General features: G+C 48.5%; 1 protein-coding gene across 3 annotated transcripts; it reads left to right on the top strand.

The window, feature by feature from the left end:
* Nucleotides 1-513: 513 nt before the first annotated feature.
* Nucleotides 514-18,632, top strand: hnrnpul1l (heterogeneous nuclear ribonucleoprotein U-like 1 like). Of its 3 annotated transcripts, none has more exons than XM_088627825.1 (16): nt 514-615; nt 1,023-1,324; nt 2,783-2,941; nt 3,741-3,918; nt 4,007-4,080; nt 4,176-4,315; nt 4,419-4,518; nt 4,820-4,932; nt 5,222-5,488; nt 9,739-9,861; nt 10,139-10,267; nt 12,787-12,955; nt 14,706-14,981; nt 15,480-15,655; nt 15,879-16,064; nt 16,396-18,632. In XM_088627825.1, exons 2-16 carry the CDS (start codon nt 1,102-1,104, stop codon nt 16,510-16,512), a joined length of 2,430 nt encoding a protein of 809 aa, XP_088483951.1. In that variant the 5' UTR covers nt 514-615; nt 1,023-1,101; the 3' UTR covers nt 16,513-18,632. The 3 variants fall into 3 exon arrangements, with proteins under 3 accessions (XP_088483951.1, XP_088483950.1, XP_088483949.1); XM_088627824.1 differs by having other exon boundaries at nt 15,480-15,685; XM_088627823.1 differs by lacking the exons at nt 9,739-9,861; nt 10,139-10,267; nt 12,787-12,955; ... (2 more) ...; nt 15,879-16,064; nt 16,396-18,632 and adding exons at nt 6,422-6,603; nt 6,948-8,840.
* Nucleotides 18,633-20,361: the final 1,729 nt, after the last annotated feature.

Here is a 20,361-nt window from a genome sequence, read left to right as displayed (position 1 = left end):
ACTTTACTTTTATTGCGGTTTGAAATGCACACATCAATGCTGAATCTTTTTAACCCCGAAATATGAAAATAGCGTTGCGGTTTCCATTAAGGTAGCGCATCATCTTATCACGGGGCTGAGCGCTAACCAGGGGCCCAAGTGCACATAGTACGTTGCTTTCGGTTTGTTGCCATTTACCCAAAGGGGTTTCAATTGCATCAGCTTCTACTGCGGATCATAACATCCCTCCACGCCACCTCCATGTTTATCTCAACACCGAACGACGATTCCCCATAAACAGTACGCCGTACGTCTGCGCAGACTCAAGTTTGCAATTTCGCCGGGAAAAGTGTCGCGGACGTAGCCATTTGCACGTCAATCACTTCGCATCCGCCAATCGCCTTCGCCCCTGCCGTCGTCGACGCTGACGTTCTGCTTAATGCAGAACGGCGTAACTGATTGGTGGTAGCCTCTATCTTTGCACTGGACGAACGCCCCTTTAGACCAATCGGAAAAGCCGGTATGGGTGGGCGGGGTTAGTCTGTAACCGGGGGTGAAGGAGGGGAATGTCGGCCATTTTGTGGAACTGCAAGTGAATCCGTGGTAACGGCTGTGCAGGGAGTCGAGGAGAGAGAGGTAAATTTGCGCCTTTAAACTGTCTTTATTGTACCGTAAAGATCAGAAAGCGCTCTTGTAGATTGCATTCGGAATAATCCGTGATAAAAAGTGGGATTTTGGTGGGGATTTAAAGGCGATCGTCGGTTAGCGGCGGCGCTGTTTTCGAGCGAGTGCTGTTTTGAATTTGCCTCGTCTTCCTTCGAGCCATTTAAAAGCCAGTTCAATTTGTTTGTGTTTGAATGTCGACTTCAGTATTTAAAAAGCAGCTCTCGGTGCACCTGAAGTGTTTTTAAACGGGGCAGTAACCTCGTGTTTTAATGCCACGAAGTTTTCCCGGGTCGCGGCGCTTGTTTACAATGGAAGTTGCGCTGCGGAGCAGGCCGGCCGGCAGCCAGTGAGGATTTCTTGTGTCGTTTTCTCTTCAGAGCTTATAAGTGGGATTGCTTGTACCAATTCAAAAGCAAAGGGCTGCTGCTTCACCATTTTATCCGCCCGAGAAGAGCGATGAGTTCGGTGGACGTGAAGAAACTGAAAGTGAACGAGCTGAAGGAGGAGCTGCAGCGGCGGGGGTTGGACACCCGCGGCCTGAAGGCGGAGCTCGCCGAGCGGCTGCAGGCGGCACTCGAGGCCGAGGCCTCCGGGGAGGGAGGCGGACCGCCGGCCGCTCTCGGGGAAGCGTACTCCGGCGGCGGGGACGCGGGAGACGGCGAGGACTATCAAGACGAAGGTGAGTTGATTCTTTAAATCGGTTAGCTGCACGGCATCATTGAAGTTCCCAGTTGGGCGGTATCTGCATTCCGTTTCAGAGCTGAGCTTCCTGCGAAGCGATTTCTGTAAGGGTTTGGTATACAGGGCCCGGATGTGTGTTTTTAGGAAGCATGGTTTGGACTCTTCAGGTTTTGTGTTGGACTAGGTTTTGGCGCGGAGGAAGTCCGAAGTTCCCTTGTTTGAAAATAGTACGGCTTTAGTGAGCCGTAACACGAGTGTGCGGATTTGTTGTAAGCATGTATTACTATGTTTTAGGTGGAGTCTAGTAAGACTTATTTTCTTTACTGGCGCTGTAGCCCCTATTGTAACAGGACTGTTCTCCTGCACTGGGACTGTAGCCCCTATTGTAACAGGACTGTTCTCCTGCACCGGGACTGTAGCCCCTATTGTAACAGGACTGTTCTACTGCACTGGGACTGTAGCTCCCATTGTAACAGGACTGTTCTCCTGCACTGGCACTGTAGCTCCTACTGTAACAGGACTGTTCTACTGTACTGGGACTGTAGCCCCTATTGTAACAGGACTGTTCTCCTGCACCGGGACTGTAGCTCCTATTGTAACAGGACTGTTCTCCTGCACTGGCACTGTAGCTCCTACTGTAACAGGACTGTTCCACTGTACTGGGACTGTAGCCCCTATTGTAACAGGACTGTTCCACTGTACTGGGACTGTAGCTCCTATTGTAACAGGACTGTTCTCCTGCACGAGGACTGTAGCTCCTACTGTAACAGGACTGTTCTCCTGCACTGGGACTGTAGCCCCTATTGTAACAGGACTGTTCTCCTGCACCGGGACTGTAGCCCCTATTGTAACAGGACTGTTCTACTGCACTGGGACTGTAGCTCCCATTGTAACAGGACTGTTCTCCTGCACTGGCACTGTAGCTCCTACTGTAACAGGACTGTTCTACTGTACTGGGACTGTAGCCCCTATTGTAACAGGACTGTTCTCCTGCACCGGGACTGTAGCTCCTATTGTAACAGGACTGTTCTCCTGCACTGGCACTGTAGCTCCTACTGTAACAGGACTGTTCCACTGTACTGGGACTGTAGCCCCTATTGTAACAGGACTGTTCCACTGTACTGGGACTGTAGCTCCTATTGTAACAGGGCTGTTCTCCTGCACGGGGACTGTAGCCCCTATTGTAACAGGGCTGTTCTCCTGCACGGGGACTGTAGCCCCTGTTGTAACAGGGCTGTTCTCCTGCACGGGGACTGTAGCCCCTGTTGTAACAGGGCTGTTCTCCTGCACGGGGACTGTAGCCCCTGTTGTAACAGGACTCTTTTTGTGCATTGGCCTTAAACTTGGCTCTCACTATTAATTGGTTTGAAGAAGAAAAATCTGGTCTACATGTAAACAGTTTCCAAAAAGGTGCCGTTTAAAGTAATAAAATCTGTTGTTTTTTATATCTGAGCAGATGAGGAAGAAGAGGAGGAGGAGAATGGAGAAGATGGAGGAATGGAGGGTGAGGAGCCCCTACACCAGGGCTACTGTGAGCTGTCTGCAGATGGCATGAACGAGCCAGAGATAAAGGAGGAGTGTGAGTCTGAAAGAGAAGAGCACCAGGGCAGTCCAGGTGAGTCCGAGTCAGCCAGGTAGCTTGTGGGCTTTGCCTCATTGCGGGTTCTTCATCTGGGTTTCCTTAAACCCTTAATCCATCATCTAGGTTTCCTTAAATCCAACCAACTTGTGCAGTACACCTCTGAAGCAAAAGCCATTATCACTGAGAATTATCAGTTGAAAATCATGTCACTCCAACATTAGCTGGCGATTCTAGTTTTGTATTTTTAAACATTGGGGAAGAAAAGTTTTGGGGCTTTTTTTGAATAGATTGCCCAGTCATGGAATTCTGCCAGATGCCACCATAAACTCCAAATAATGCCGTAGGTGTGAAAAGCATGGTTATTTCTTCTGAACAATTATTCACAAAGACAAATGAGATTACGGTGTTTCCTCAAAGACTGCATTTGGACAAAGTATCCACACCACAAAGACAGATGAGCTGGAACATGGTACACGCTGCCAGCAAAACAGACCCCTTTCTCAACTGACTTTCCCTAGCCTTTCCATAATATGTCTGTTGTACTGTCCTGAACAAAACTCTGCCATGCCCAATCTGTGAAAATTGTTTAAGTCCTTTGTGTGTTAAGTCAACCCCCTAAGTGTAAAGCTGCTTGCTTATTGGACATCCACTAGATATACTGTGACAGTTGCCGAGTTCATCAGAGAAATTGATGTGGGTGGGGGGTTATTCTTTTGTAGGTCAGCTGTGCTAGTTAGTGTTAGAGCTGGTAGTTGTGTATCCTTGTGCTGTCCCCTGCCCGTGCTGCTGTGCCATCAATGTGGGCCTGTGTGACAATGCTTGTGTTTCTCAGAGGTGAAGCAGGAGGTGAAGGAGGAGCTGGTCTCGGAGTCTGCCCCGGTGACAGAGCCCTCTCAGCCCGTGAAGCCCAAAGTGGAGGAGGAGCAGCGCCACACGGCACCCCACGGCCGCAAGAGGCCGTACGACGAAAGCCGTGGCCACAGCTACTACGAGCACCGAGAAGACAAGAGGTCCCTGCTGCCTTCCGTCTCCAGCTTTCCCGTCTCCTCTCTGTGCCTCTTTCTCTCTCTCATGTCCGTTGTCTCCTGTCGCTTGCAGGTCCCGTTCCCCGCAGCCCCCTGCGGAGGAGGAAGAGGAGGACTTCGACGACACCTTGGTGGCCATTGACACCTGTGAGTCCGGGCTTCCAGTTTCTAATCGGCCGAGCACCGTTTCATTTTTAGGCCAGCGTTTTAGAACCCGCACTGTTTCTCTCTCCTGCCCCCAGATAACTGTGACCTGCACTTCAAGGTGTCCCGAGACCGCTACAGCGGCTACCCCTTGACCATCGAGGGTTTCGCCTACCTGTGGTCTGGGGCGCGCGTCTCTTACGGGGTCACCAAGGGACGCGTCTGTTACGAGCTGAAGGTCAGCGTCCCGCTCTCCCGCCTTGATCAGCTGCTCGATCCGGCACGAGCTCTTGCCATCGAGCAGATTGAGCTGTAACTGCGGCTTCTGTCTGCTTCCCCAGATCAATGAAGAGATCTCGGTGAAGCACCTTCCCACCAGCGAGCCTGACCCCCACGTGGTGCGGGTGGGCTGGTCCCTGGACTCCTGCAGCACTCAGCTGGGTGAGGAGAACTCACTGACTCACTCTGTGAACACTGACATCATTCGTTCTGTGACTCCAGCGCGCTCACAGTGGCCGCCTCTTGAGAAGTCATGAGCTCCTCACTCTGTCGGTACACGGGGATTCAACCTGCCTGTCTTCATGTGTACTGAGCTTTGCAGGTCCCTTATGGAGCTGTGTCTGTGAGAAATGGCTGTGGTAGTGTGATCTTCGATTAATAAGTACAAACAGGGCGACTTTGGACACCAGCACCTCTTGCTGGTTATTACAGGGGATGTTTATTGTGATTTTCCCGGTTCCAGGTGAGGAGCCCTTCTCGTACGGGTACGGAGGAACGGGAAAGAAGTCCACAAACTGCAAGTTCGAGGACTACGGCGAGAGATTTGGCGAGAACGACGTCCTGGGCTGCTACATTGTGAGTGCTGAGCTGCGCTTGAGCTGTGGGCCGGGGCTGGGCGGTGTTTCCCCATCGGTCACAGAGCGGTAGGGGTGGGTGGAGGAGGAGGTGAGGGAGGGGGCTGCTCTTCCTGGGCTCGAGAAAAGAGATGTAGAGAGAGAAGACTAGATGCTCCGAAGAGGGAGAGGTGCTTCAGGTGGTTTTTGGACCCCCGCCCCCCTCCTCATTATCGTTTCTCTCTCCCCCCTTCCCTATTCCCTCCCTGTCCTTCCCACTGGACCCCCTTCCCCGCCCCTCTCCCTTCCAGGACTTTGAGTCCGGGGAGGACGTGGAGATGGCCTTCTCCAAGAACGGGCAGTGGCTGGGCGAGGGCTTCCGGGTGCGGAAGGAGGAGCTGGCGGGCCGGGCGCTCTTCCCCCACGTCCTGGTCAAGAACTGCGCCATCGAGTTCAACTTCGGGCAGAAGGACGAGCCCTACTTCCCCATCCCAGAGGGCTACTCCTTGATCCAGAGCGTCCCGCTGGAGGACAGGGTCCGCGGCACGGTGGGGCCCTCTTCCAAGTCGGAGTGCGAGGTGAGATGGGCGGTGGAGCAGGAGAGGGGTGGGGTGGGACGAGCATGAGGACGAACTGGGTCCTCATCCCAGTCAGTGGTGAGTTTGAAATGGAGGTTGATGTTTTTAATCTCTTAATTCCTCCTCGTGGGCGCTTGCGGGACAGTGCCAGGGGGTTACACTTCACATCATGTCATTTCTTTCAGAGTTTTAATTTTAAATTTTTTGCGAAGTATTACATGTGTGAGTGATCTTCTGCATCCTCTCAATTCCAGCTGCTGAACTTTTCTCAGTAGTGAAATGAGTGTTTAGAAAACCAATGCGTTAATGAGGCAGCACTACCCTGGAACGTATGCAGCCCTGCCAGTCACTTTCATGAAATGTTAGCAACTAAATCAAAGCACAGCACAACAAACGACACATCATAAAATATCTCGGCTTCCAGATTGTGTATTTCAAATGCCAGTCCTGCAGCAGGATGTGTACATATAAACTCATTTACATGATGGTGTAATATACATGATGTTGTAAGCAAAATGAAGAGCAGTTGCGCGTTTGCTTTCTTTACAATGAAATATTACAAATGTGATGACTTGCACAAATATACAAAACCCTGCATCTTTAAAATTTCAGTGAAACGGCAACAGAATTTTCCAAATGTACTGTCCCTTTGCTGAGATTGCAGCTCTGCAGTGCCTGCAGTCCTTCGAGGTTCAACAAAAGCTGGCATAGATTAGCTTTGCATTTTGCTGCTGACAGACGAACTAACTTGCAAAGGTCTCGAGCCGCCCGACGATAATTTGATGTCCGTCACCTCATGCAGCAACGAGCTGGATGATACCCCTTTAGACAAACTTCAATAGAGAGCGTGAGCACATCATTTCGCTCAGCAGCGAAAGTAAAACAAAAATATTTTGTGGCACTTTCTCACTTCCATTGCTTGGAAAACCAAAGAAAATGGCCTGCAAGGATGAGAAGGAGCAGGAAAGTGGAGATATTCCTGAAATTGTTGTGGAGATTGGCGAGAACGACACCAATACAGAAAGTGATGATGATGATGGGCTCTCTGGATTGGACAGCGCTGATTCTGTCTCCGAAGCAGCATATGAAGATGGACTAGATCCACTGCTGGATTTGTAAGTGTAATATTATAAAACTACACTATCAGTAGTTATTATATGTATTTTTCAATACGCACATTTAACTGTAGATGATTTTATACGGGTGTCATAGTCTACATAGAAATATATATTTGTCATTGTTTTCTCTGATGTACAAATAATTATAATTCAGTGTTAAATTTGAGAGACTATTTTCTTAACTTAAGGCCAAGGTGGTCCTTTGTTTGTAATCTGCCGAGTGTGGATGAAGGAAACTTTTTTTTTTTTGTCTGGCAGCCAGACTTAGAGAAGCCGGGTTCATTGTCTGTAGCTCAGTGCTGATGGAGAAATTTTATTCTTATTCTCTTGTGTGTTTTCAGTGAGGACATTGAAGAAACCCCCACTGCCTCCACAAGTCAGTGTGCTGCTGTTCGTCCGCGTAAAAGAAGGCGGCGGTATATTCTAGCTTCTCCGCATAGCAGCTTGTCAAGTCCCGTGGGACGCAGGGGGGCACGCGCCCACACATCCTCCGCCTCGGACCCCGAGGACAGGTGGAAGAGTGCGAAGGAAGAAGACGTGGAACCTGAGCAGTTCCCGTTCTGTCCAGAGCGGACACCTGGACCACAGCTGGACACCACCAAGACGTATTCCCCGCTAGATCTTTTCCAGCTCTTTTTCAGTCTCGGTGTTGTACGGAGTCTGTGTACAAACACAAATAAAAATGCTGAAAGGCTGCAGGCTCAGGGGAGGAAATTACAGTGGGTTCCAGTGTCAGTGGAGGACATGTATCGGTACATGGGCATTGTGATTTACATGGGTCTCCTAATGGCTCATAATATTAGGGATTACTGGAGTCCTCGTGTGCCGTACAATCTTCCAGTCTGCCGCAGTGTTATGTCCAGGACAAAATTCCAAGATATCTCCTGGACTCTGCACATCAGTGACCCGGAGGAAGATAAGAAGAATTATCGAAAAAGAGGAACGCCGCAACACGATCGCCTTTTCTGTCTCAGACCCCTTTTGGATTCCCTGATCCAGGCCTGTCAGACATACTATCACCCCCATCAGAGCATTACAATCGATGAACGGATCAGGCCCTCAAAGGCCGGGATTGCATTCAAACAGTACGTGAACCAGAAGCCATCAAGGTGGAGCCTCAAGCTGTTTGTGCTGGCTGATGCCGCCAGTGGATATACCTGTAACTTCAGTATCTACACAGGGAAGTCTCACAGTGCTTCAGGGAAAGGGCTGAGTTATGACTCTGTTATGGAGCTCATAAAGGGGTCACGACTAGGCACTGGGTACCACCTTTATGTGGACAGTTTTTACACCAGCACAGCACTATTTCGAGACCTTCACGTACTGAAGATAGGAGCTTGTGGAATGATGAGGGACAATCGTGAGGGCTTCCCACGGACAACAGAAAACAGAATGCCTAAAAAGGCCAAGAGAGGAACCCTGCGCTGGCTCAGAAATGGCAATCTGCTCTTCACCAAGTGGATGGATAAGCGTGAAGTCACGATGTGCAGCAGCATCCATAAAGCGTATAAAGGAGAAATAGCCCACCGGCGAGTGAGGAACCAAGCTGGATCCTTGAAGATGAAGATGTTGCCCGTCCCTACGCCTGTCAGGGCGTACAGCCAGCACACAGGAGGTGTGAGTTTGTCAGATTCCCGGGTAAACTTTTGCAGCAGGTTGCAGAAAACCCGAAAGTGGTACAAGAAGGTTTTCTTTCACTTCATTGACATGGTGGTTGTGAACAGCTACCTCCTTCACAAGGACCTGGCTAAGATTCAGAGCTTTCAGGCTTATTCTCACAAAGTGTTCAGGGAGGAGCTCTGTAGACAACTTGTGAGCATCGGGGCTGAGGAGGCCATGGCCAGCACTAAGAAACAGGGGCTGTGTGTCCCTATAGCCCTCATGGATGGGAAGATAGTAAACCCCTCTTCTAAGAGCAGTGTTGGGCGGAAGTACTGTGTTTTATGCACTGAGGAGAAGACGAGGAACAAAACACCTTGGAAGTGTGAGAGCTGCGACGTGGCGCTGTGCCTCATTGTGGACAGGAACTGCTTCAGGAAGTGGCACGAACGGCTGCAGAACAAGGACGGGCCAGGGGCCTGCTGACCGCACTGCGCCACCTGCTGGCGTGGTGCATCTGCTGTGTGTCTGAGTTGGTTCACTGTTCGTCCCTGGATGGATGTAAATTTGGGGATCATTTTGTACATTTACATATTTTTTTTATTAATAAATGTTTTCTAGTAAACACTGAAAAACATTACCTTTTCTTTTTTTACATTTGCGCACTTTCGAGCTAGTCCGGGATAGAACTACAATCATCTATTAGGAGATTCAAACGGTTTATTGAGTGAATTAGTTGAAGGTATTTGGTTACCTCTTTGTCTGACTGATGTGTTTCACAGTAGGAAAAACGGGGGCATTTTTCTGTCTCCACTTTGACTGGTATGTAAAGTGAGATTTAAAAAGCTTCCCTCTTGAGGATTAAGAAAAATATTAGCTTGAAAGGCTTAGAAACATTTTTTTTTTAATGAAATTCCTACTTGTAATAATGGAAATAAATTTAAAAGCTTCTCAGTATGCAGAACGATCGAGGAAAGAGTGACAGCTGTGCAATATGAAAATAATGACAAAGGGTGTTTGTCATTCATGTTTATTGTGGATACATTTAGGGCACCTGAAACCTTTCCAAAAGACCACCTTTTGGGAGAAATATTGGACTGCAAAGAAAAAAGTGTTTTCTCTTTTGGATATTTCTTTCTAGTGTGTGTGTGCTGAGTAAGATCTCTAAAGGCATCTGATGTTTTAGACATGATGTTAACTTGCGTTCAAGCCCTGAACCCAGACTAGACTGTCTGTACTTGGGGTTACTTCCTGAAGTTGAAGGGCCCATCCTGGAAACGTAAGGGTGCCAGTGGGTGTAGAGGTTCAAGTTGCAGTAGGGAAGTCTTTGTTTTTGAGGCCACATCCAATAGGGCAGGTGGGTGAGGGGAGTGCTCGTCTGATTACAGGATTCATTTTCCTTTCCTTTTTGTTGTAGAAGTTGGTGAAATGTTCAGATCGTGATGACATTTTCAAGCCGTAGCGTGGCTGTGGGGAGCAGCGCTCGTCTTGTTTCCTCTTCTGACGTTCCCCCCCCTTCCCCCTTCCTGTTAGATCCTGATGTTGGTGGGTCTGCCTGCGGCGGGCAAGACCACGTGGGCCATGAAGCACGCGGAGGAGAACCCCGAGAAGAAGTACAACATCCTGGGCACCAATGCCATCATGGAGAAGATGAAGGTATGGGGCAAGGAGGCCGGTCGTCTGAGTTCGTGATGGCAGTGTGAAGCCGTTTGGTTCTGGAGAACAGCGCGATGGAGTGTGGTCCCATTTTTATGAAGACCTCATCCATCACTCCCGAGTTGCGGTTTGCACCACACAGCTGTTTCTGCAGGCCACCTGACTTTGTAAGGTCCTGTAAAGGGCTCAGACGCAGACGGGCGTGTGAGTTGCAGACGGTCCGCATCTGCAAGCGCTCTTCTTAACGGCGTTGGGTCTGCCTCCTGCCTCTGTCCAGGTGATGGGCCTGCGCCGTCAGCGTAACTACGCGGGCCGCTGGGACGTGCTGATCCAGCAGGCGACGCAGTGTCTGAACAGGCTGATCCAGATCGCCGCGCGCAAGAGGCGCAACTACATCCTGGACCAGGTACTGCCCCCCCTCCCCCAGTCCTGTCTGCAGCCCCCTGCTCGCACACCTGCCACCTGTGCTCCTGCTCACTGACACGCGCGCGCACACCTGCTGCTGTCTGTCTAGCGTACAAGGAATATGGATTTGTTTCTGTAACACTTCATGTGACTCGGCCTCACTTTTCTTTTCTCCTTAAACTTGTTGTTGCTGTGATGGTTTCTAGATAGATACATTAGAACTGTTATTTCATTAGAATGACAGCACCGAATATAAACTCATTCTTTTATTTTTTTTATATATTGTATGTGTCTTGTTGAAAGAAACTGTTTTCTACACCGTACTAATAGTCCATGTGAATATTATGATGTTGAAAAACAAGTAATCTGCCTGGTGAGTAAGAAATACACCTTCTGTTGCTAAGTTAATCGTAAATATGTATCAGTTAAAATTCACATAGCCTTTGATTATATCATAGAGATTTTTTTTATACACGTAGCATATGGAACTGTTGAATATTGTATTGTAAAAAAATGAAAAAGGTAAGTGGAAAACAAACTTAACAGACTTTGGCTTTTCAGTGCGCTGATGTCCAGGTACTCTGAGGTAGGTAGGGTCTAGTGGACGTTTCCCAGGTGTCCCTGAGGAGACCGTGAGTATCCGCAGGTAGGTACTGTGTGTTTGTCTGAGTCAGAGGCACAGTGTGTCGAATGAAGAACAGGTAAGTACAGGTAAGGCCTGGGGACCCCATTAGCGTAGAGAGGAGGTTTTAAGCCATGTTGTCCTTGCTCTGATTTGGAGTGGGATGATGACAAGCACAGACAGTTGCAATGGTATTGACAGACTCGAGATGCTTTTGTTAGAATAGTCAGTAATTCTAACAAATTACTGTTTTGTGTTACTTAAGTATCTAATGTAAAGATGGGAAATAGACTTAAGTTACATCACAGGTACTGGAAGATGTTAGGTTCCATTTTTTTCGATTGGTTAAGCAGTATTCATCAGCCTCCTTTAAATCCACTGTGAGAAGTTTTGCACTTCTCTGACCCGTTTAGGTTCGGAAGGTATTTGTGTGTATACGCTCATTTAAATTCATAACGTGTACCAGTTTCTTTTTAGAACCCCCATTCTGAAATGGGGGTTTTAATTGTTGTCAAGCCTTGCCCTTTCCTACCTCACAGTGATAGGAGAGTGTGACAAGGAAGATATTGTGCTCATTGCCAATACTATCCAATGCAGTGCTAGACTTGACTTTTATTTCCAGATCCAAACCTTTTTCCTCCTTTTTGCGGGATCTAAGTGTTTCGTGGGCCTCTTCAGCCCCTCAGGTCTCAGGATCCCGAAAAGGGAGTTCTGACTTTCTGAACATGTCGGAGTTGAGACAAGAAAATGAGTTTGTCTTTGCAGAGATGTCTCGATAAACCTCCTGTTTTCGACATGCGCTTGTTTGTGCTAGCAAGGTCATTTTTTTATGAGGAAGACTATTCAAGTTTGACTTCTTTGAGCCCTAGAGCTCTTCTGCTTTAATTTGGTTGACCTGCTCTTATTTGGTAGTTGGCAGGCCTTACTGTTATATGACCAAGGCAAGGTTGAAACATTAGCTTCACAGTGCAGCAATCTTTCTGTAAACAAGTCTGGAATGAGCTGTCATTCTTCGTGAGGTGGGAAGACTTTCCAGTTCAGAAAGGTATGAAGTGACTTGTAGAAGTAGTCCCATGTTCCACACCGTGTCTGGTCACTCTTAGTTTGTCTGTTACCTGTGAGGTGTGTGACGCTGATGCCACCTGCTGTGACTGACCGATTTACCCAGGACTCTCTTGAAAGCTGCACTGCCTCACCCTCTCTCTCTGCCACCATCGTTTTCAGTTCCTGGAATCCTGATTTAGTAACACCCAGGTTTAGTGGGGTTGGGTGGAAACTAGAACAAGTCTAATCGTTATGTTGATGGGAAAAAAGTGAAGGCAGGATTTTCACAGTGCAGAACATCCCCATCCCTCATATCAGAGCCTCAGGTCTGTGTGCAGTGTTCCGTATCCTGAAGCTTTAAGGAATGTGACAAAATGATTGGGCGTCTTTACCTCACATCTGAATGATGTTTTTCATTCCCTGACTTTGTGGCTTTTATGAGTGGGACTCGGTGGACAGTGGGACACGTTTTTGCAGGCAAACGCGTTTATTGCTACTATTGCTATGGTGGATGCGAAAGAAGTGTACTTGTAACGTCTAGATAATCAGATCCATCCGAGTCACTTAGGGGTTGAGGGGGGTCCCCTTAATTTCACTTTTTTCTTTCCGTTGACGTAGGCGCACCAGTGTCCTGAACCTGAGGTAGGTTTTCTGGGCTTGTGAGATAGAGCCCAGCTATAAGCTCCTGAAATAGACACCTGAGCGAAGTAGACTAACGAGAAAAAGGGAAAAACCTCTTAACTTTCATCCTTGCAGGGTTCCTATTTCCCTCCTATGGAAGGCAAAGCCGTAACGTAAAGCACAAACTCAACAATAATGAACAGCTTTTACTTCTTTCTTGTCACCATTGCTAGACAAATGTATATGGATCAGCCCAGAGACGAAAAATGCGTCCTTTTGAAGGTTTTCAACGCAAGGCTATTGTAATTTGTCCCACGGACGAGGACTTAAAAGAGCGAACATTAAAGCGAACTGATGAGGAAGGGAAGGATGTGCCAGATCATGCGGTTTTAGAAATGAAAGGTAGGAGTTCTTTGGAAAAAAAAACCAACAAAAACAATTTAAAAAAACAAGATCTGCTTTTATTTTCTATTTTTTTACTTTGTTTTTTATGTTGCCGTCTGTTTCAACCCAACTTGGAAGATGATATTCCCTTGTCCCCTCCCACCTAAAACTTTTCCTTGTTCCTTTTTTCCCTTTACAGTTATCCTCTTTTCCCACCTATTCCTTCAGATTTCTTCCCGTTTCCTCTTCTGATTTGTTGGAATTCTCCCAGTTCCCCTTTCTTAATCTCCTGTTCTTCTTTTTTTTTTTAATGCTGCAAACCCCAAACTTCACACTGCTAGTAGTAATGGTGAGATTTTGGCAAGCCTGTGATGAGGTTGTTTCAACCACAGTCAGTGGCAAAGCTGTATGTTTTCTGTGTTTGTTCAAAGCACTTGACATGTTGTACTCGCTGGCCTCATTAAATGTGGGGCTTTTTTAACCCGTAGTGAATTATTCCCATGTTTTGACTCGGTCTGGAGAAGCTGCACTTGTCGGCGCCGTGATCCCGCTGTCCCTTTCCTCGGATCAGTTAGCCCTGACACGCTGAGCGGCCTCCTCTGCTCTGTTCCTGTGTGGAGCGATTGGCTCTTGCTGCTCTCTCCCCCCAGTGAACGAGGCCATTGCCGCCCACCAGCAGGTTCCCTTGTCTGTCACTCACACCAGACTCACACTTACTGCGTGCCTGGTCTCCATCTGTTCACGATGAGACAGGCTGTTGAATTATGTGCAGTGCAGGTTGAGCTCTGGCTACATCCAGAAACAGCTGAGTTGCTGTTTTCAGCAGGCAGATGATGTCCAAAAGAGCAGCACTATGCAGCAGCTCGAAAATATTGTGACCCCCTTTGCAGCCAATCCACAGCGTTCAACGTGCCGGACTATAGCACAAACAGTGAAAACAAGATGAGATTTTCTTTGTGAAATATTTTAATTTCTTTTTCACATATATGACCCTGAAGAGAGAAACTTCAGGGAGGATGAGTTGGCTGGCTAGTTTTTTTTCTCGTAATATTTTGCTACCCTCTTCCCCAGTGCCGGTGGTCTGTTCTATTTTTACATATGGCAGGGAATAGAGTTTAATTTCAAACTCGAACCCTGTGCTTTAGTCTGGCGACCACAGCTGCAATAAACTGGTGGAAGTGGAGAAAAATGAGCGGTGAATGAACGTCCAGGTTGTGCATGATCACTTAAAAGAAATGGTTAAAAAAGCTGACACTTAAACCTGCTTTGCAGGACTAGTACATCATTCAGTCATTTTAATTTGGCTCAGATTGCAAATGTTTGGGTTTGCAGCAGCATCATTTCCTCCTACCTATTCTTCAAAACCCTTTTCTTCATCTGGTGTTTTCCTCACACCTTCCTTTCTCTTTTCATCCCTCCTTAATTCCTTCAAATCGGGGCAAATTTTCCCTCCCATTTGTTTTGCGAGGTAACTTTTGTCCTCGGAAAGTGTTTTAAAACATTCGGCACTCCAGATGCGCACACACACTCACTCCCTCACCCCACCTCCTCTCGCTTTTCTTCCTCCTCTTCTCTCTGTGGATGACGCCGTTCCGCTCAGATGTTAACTGACGTGTCTCTCTTTGTCTCCATGGTGGTTCGGCTGGTTCTCCGCTCCACTTTCTCCTGTCCCTTTGACTGGATGGCGCTGGGATTGGCGATCCCCCCCTCCCCCTCTCTCTCCTGCGGCGGACCGGTTCCTCTGGCCCTGCTCCGTCTGGTCTCCCAGCTAACTTCACCCTCCCGGAAGCGGGCGAGTTCCTGGACGGCGTGACCTACATCGAGCTCCAGGGCGAGGAGGCAGAGAAGCTGGTGAAGCAGTACAACGAGGAAGGGCGCAAGGCAGGCCCGCCCCCAGACAAGCGCTACGACAACCGTCCCGGCGGCTTCAGGGGCCGGGGCGGCGGCTACCAGCGCTACGACAGCCGCGGCGGCCCGCAGGGCGGCAGGGGCGGGTACCAGGGCCGCGGAGGGGCAGGAGGCGGTTCTGGGGGCTACCGAGGAGGTGAGAGGAGGACATTTCTGATCTGAGCCTGCTGGTCTCTCGGGTTCACGGTGGCCATCCTTGGGGAACGTTGCTTCCTGTGTGCATTTCGGTCTTCCTGTCTCTCTACTGACCTACCTCTGTCGCCATGTTAGCTTTAACCCTCCTCAGTTTTCAGGCTGAGTGCTCTGTATACTGACCCCTTTCTTCAGTGTTTTTTGTGTTGGGTTTAAATTATTAGCCAGTGCCGTTTGTAATGAACTCATCTGTACTCTTCAAGGCTCTGCACTGCACACACGTGCTCACATCTGCATCTCTCGTTTTCAGTCTGGTGTGTCTTGTCCAGTGTAGAGCGTCTTAGCCTCTTTCTGAGTGCGTGAAGTGTTTGTGTATGACTCCTTTGTGCATGCATTAAGTGGCCGTGCTCAGGGCAGTAGGTTCTGTCCTGTTCACTATCTCTCTATCCGTGTGTGTGTGTGTCATCAGCTCTCGGAGGTAATGCATTCCTTGCTTTGGCAGGCTACAACCGTGGGGGATACAACCAGAACCGCTGGGGCAGCGGTGGAAATCACCGCGACAGTGCCTCAGGGGGCCGCGGGGGCTACAACCGAAACCAGCAGTCTGGTGGCGGCTACAACCACAACCGCGTCGCTCCATACAGCAAAGGGGGCAGCGGGGGCTACAGCCAGGCTCAGGTATGGAGCGCGGACACAGCAGAGCAGCAGGTACAAGCTTCTCGCTCGCACTCCAACTGTTTCCATGACAGAGCTTTAAAAGGCCCCTTGTCGCCTTCCTTGTTTATGCTTTGTTTTTGACCTGTCGACCCATAAAAGTGTTTTTTTTCCAACTCGCCTGAACAGTTGTGATGTTTGTAAGTTTGTTGTCTTGAAGTTAACTTCTTCCTCGTAACTTTCGCAGCCCCAGACTTACAACCAAGGCGCCTATAACCAAGGAGCCTACAACCAGAGCAGCTACAACCAGAGCTACAACTATCCCGGGTACAGTCAGTACCCAGGGTACAACCAGGCCTACACCCAGCCCCCTGCCACCACCACCCAGGGCTACACCCAGCAGCAGGGCTACAACCAGCAGCAGTACCAGCAGGTGGGCTGAGCAGTGGCTGGATTCTTCTCTATTTCTTCTTCCTGTACCCTGTGGTATTTGTTTGTCTTTCTCTCCCTTGTTTCTTCTTTCGATTTGTGAAAGGAAGCTGCGTGAGATCTTTGGATCACTTAGCTACTAACTTCCGAGCAGGAAAGATTGCCGCTAACTGCCATTCAGCCTGAATGGCCTTTTGCTAGAAGCCGTTCTCCTGTTTGCATTCTGCATTGCCTGTTTTGGGGTCTCCCAGGCTGTGTGAGCAGTGGATTAACCTGTCTCATTGGCTCAGTGCAGGCTGTGTAACAACCCGTCTCTTCTCTCTTTTGTCCTCCAGTACGCCCAGCAGTGGAGTCAGTATTATCAGAACCAGAGCCAGTGGAATCAGTACTATGGCAACTATGGCAACTACGGCAACTACTCTGGCAGCACCCAGGGCTCGGGCACGCAGTAACCATGGCAGCAGCTCCAGCAGTGACCCCACTGTCCTGTGCTCCAACCCCCTCATACCGCTTATCTGCGCTGACACACAGCAAACAGAAGCCCGTTTGAAGCAGACATCTCTCTGTTTACCCTCTGCGTACCATCATATGAACTCCCCAGCTACCTGCCAGCTCCCCTTCTTCCTTTTTTATCTGTTATCCCTCTCACGCTCTCTCGCTCCCTCGTGGTCCCCGCAGTTTCCACAGCAGGGGTTCCTCAGGCTAGCTCCCTCGTGCTGGTGCAAGTTGTGTGTCCCGTTAGGAGTCACACCGCGGTCTCTGAGCCAGGGGAGAGAGTTCCTCTCCCCAGCTCGGATGTCCACAGCATCAGTTTCTTCTTTTTCTTTGAGGGTGTATTTTTATTATGTTGCCATCCAGCTTGGAAATGGAAGCACTTTTCAAGACGTGGCACTGCCGCACCTGCTTGGGAGAGCTGGAGATGTGCAGACATGCGCCTCTGACACGCCCACCATTCCATTTTAACGTACCGCGGGCTCCACGCCACCTGGCAGCAGACTTGATGCTGCCATCACTTCAGTACCTGGCAAGTTGCTGCAGTCGTGCCAGAAAGCCCTGTTAATCCTGACCCTCCCCCTGGTGGCGCCGATACTGGGGGGAGGGATTCTGGTCAGGATCAAGTCTTGGTGTGACTTGAGCTGGAACCGGCAAGGTGTGGGGTGTAAATACACACCTGAGCTCCTGGCGCACCTTCCCTGGTTAGGCCGCCTTATGTTAGTGCTTTCAGGTGGGGTAGACCCTACAAGGAGTGCGGCCTAGCTACAGTGCCTCCCTACTGTTTAGTGGGGTAGGCCCAGCATGCAGTGCAGCCTGTGTACAGAGGACCCCCGCCACTGGTGGGATTGATTCACCACGCAGCGCAGCTCGTCTACAGAGGACCCCTGCTACTGGTGGGGTAGACCTTACATTGTGTGACCTCTCATCAGCAGACCTGCTGTGAGTGGGGGAGACAGGCGGTGCCTGATGATGCTCACAAGACAGGTTTTTTTATAATGGAGGCAGGGCGGTGTGTAACAGGTCTATCTTATCTTATCCTATCCCGGGAGCAGTAGGGGGAAGTAGAGTGCAGGTGTAGGTTGGGTTTCATTGTCTCTGATCAGTTGTTTTTTTTTAGTCCATTACAGAAAGCTGCACGCTTGGAAACTCCACCTTATTGTGCATTACAGCCTGTGCTAGAGGAGAGCTGGAAAAAAAGTTTGAGCTGTTCCCTTGTGTCTGGAGTTCAGCTGTGCATGTGTTAAGCTTAATGCACAGCTCCATATAATCTACAGGTTCATTGCCCTGTGTAGCATGATGGCCTCATATACAAAGCTACTTCAGTTTACCAGGCCAATGGAAAACAATACCATTTTCTCAGAGCAAAATACAGATCCTGTCCAGAGCTTTAGGGCAGATGGTCCGAGCCTGGAAGTCTTCTCTAATGGACTGTTAATTTTCTTTTTTCTGTGTAAGTTGTGGACGGGTAACCAGAGGGTGGGAGCCGTTAGGCTTGAGCTGACTGCCCTGACCTACAGGAGATGTCTGTGGAAACATGGGTCCTTTATTTTTAAGTAGCTTTCTTTACCTTTATTTTTTATTTTTTAACGATCCAAGATCACAAAGTGTAACACAAAAGGATGTCGCCACTGCTTCAGAAGCAGTGAAACGCTTTGTAAAACCCTCATGTGTCCTTCCTTGTTTTTGGTTTTGTGCAAAAGAAAATGACATAGCTGTTAATTTAATCTGTATAAAACCCCTGAAATTTTCATTTACGTTAATCTATGTGTCTATGAATTTCCTTTCTGCATTAGTGATTGTAAAACAAAATAGGAACATCTGTTCTGAGGGGAGTTTTATCTTGAGTTGCTTTTTTGCAGGATTTGTAATGTACCTTTTTAAATTTTCAGAAGCACCTTTGTGGCCCCTGCACCCCTTCCAGCCGGTTAATTTTAGGTTTTTTTTTTGTTTTTGCCAGGTTTGTGTGTGTGTAAATCTTTTTTATACCAGGTCTGTAAAATTGTGTACCTGCACGTTGTTCTGTCCAGTCAACGTTTCAGACACATTTTTTGTATGAGAATATAATCAGATAACTCCAGCTGTGTCCTGCCTCTGCCTCTTCATTTTTTGCGAACTTGGTCATGAGCTTGCAGTCATCCAAGCCTTCTGGATGTCTTTGACTCAGGACCTCATTTATCTGGATTAAGTGTGATCGATTAGTTTCATTTGGAGACGCTGTCTTCCCAGGACTAGTGCTTGTGGCTCCAGTTTCGTTTCTGATGGCTTTCGATATAAAACATGTGATCCATACAGTGGAAAAAAGCCAACCAAATGTGACGTTGCTTTTGAGATTTGCTTTCTGTCCGGGGGTACTTTTTCATGTCTTTGAGCTTGGGGTGAGTCCAGCTCAGTTCCTGCAAGGCTTACTTTTAATTGCTCTATTTTAATTTTGAGTCTGCATGTGTTATTTGGTCCCAGTCCCAGGACATTTTTTAAATCCGGAGTTTAAAACCCCCGGCCTGCAGAGCACCTTTCTCACAATCTATAAACATTCGATTTCCAAAACCTAGAACACTTTCTCTGATCTGAGCAAAAATCAGAATATCCTTTAGCCGCCACGAACCAATGTTCTCTTCACAGGAATGTTACTTGATTGATCAATTGATTACACACATGCCCCTAATCTATTGGTTAGGTGATTCAGTATGACCTATATCAGTAACTGAACTGGGGCTCCCTGGGACCATCTATATAGATTCCTTTTTTCACATACTGTGCCATTGCTTGAGGACCAATGTAATATTGGCATTAGGCTAAACCGGAAGCGTGTGACAGCCTGAGCCAGTGAAGAGCTGGAATTCCTTTGTTGGAATGTGGGAAGGGTTGGGTAAGGGGTCAATCGTGTAAGCAGTAATCAGGCCACTTCGCACTTCCTTTACCCAGGGGCACCAGTTTTTGGGATCCATTAACCGTGGTGAGAGAATCTAAATTGTTCCCCAAGGTGAAAGGGGCATGATCCAGTTCAGAAAATAAAGTTGATCAAGTTCTTTTCTCAGTGGTAGCTTTGAAAGGTCTACTCTCCAATCACCTGACCTGTTATTGATGACCCTAGCCCCAAACTGCACTAATCTGATTGAGACCTGCAGCACGAAGTTCGAGGACCAGCAACACCGCCGTGTGGGGAGAAAATCAGCTTAGGAAAACCATGAAGATGTGAAAAAAAACTTTTTTTTGTTTGTTTTCAAGGCAAATTCAGGCAAATTCATTGCTTACACTTATATAGCGCTTTTCTGGACACTCCACTCAAAGCGCTTTACAGGTAATGGGGATCCCCTCCACCCCCACCAGTGTGCAGCCCCACCTGGATGATGTGACAGCAGCCATAGTGCACCAGTACACTCCCCACACAGCAGCTCTCAGTGGGAGGAGAGCAGAGTGATGAAGCCAGTTCAGAGATGGGGATTATTAGGAGGCCATGATTGGTAAGGGCCAATTGGAAATTTGGCCAGGACACCGGGTCATTAAAAATCCCATGGCGCTTTTCGAGAAGCGCCATGGGATTTTAAATGACCACAGAGAGTCAGGACCTCAGTTTTACATCTCATCCGAAGGACGGCACCTGTTTACAGTATAGTGTCCCCGTCACTGTACTGGGGCATTAGGACCCACATGGACCGCAGGGTGAGCGCCCCCTGCTGGCCCCACTAACACCTCTTCCAGCAGCAACCTTAGTTTTTCCCAGGAGGTCTCCGATCCAGGTACTGACCAGGCTCACACCTGCTTAGCGTCAGTGGGCTGCCAGTTGTGAGTTGCAGGGTGATATGGCT

The sequence above is a fragment of the Lepisosteus platostomus genome, chromosome 4 (genome assembly GCF_059453375.1).
Source record: "Lepisosteus platostomus isolate fLepPlt1 chromosome 4, fLepPlt1.hap1, whole genome shotgun sequence".
NCBI lineage: Eukaryota > Metazoa > Chordata > Actinopteri > Semionotiformes > Lepisosteidae > Lepisosteus > Lepisosteus platostomus.
This window is presented reverse-complemented; position numbering and strand designations above follow the sequence as displayed.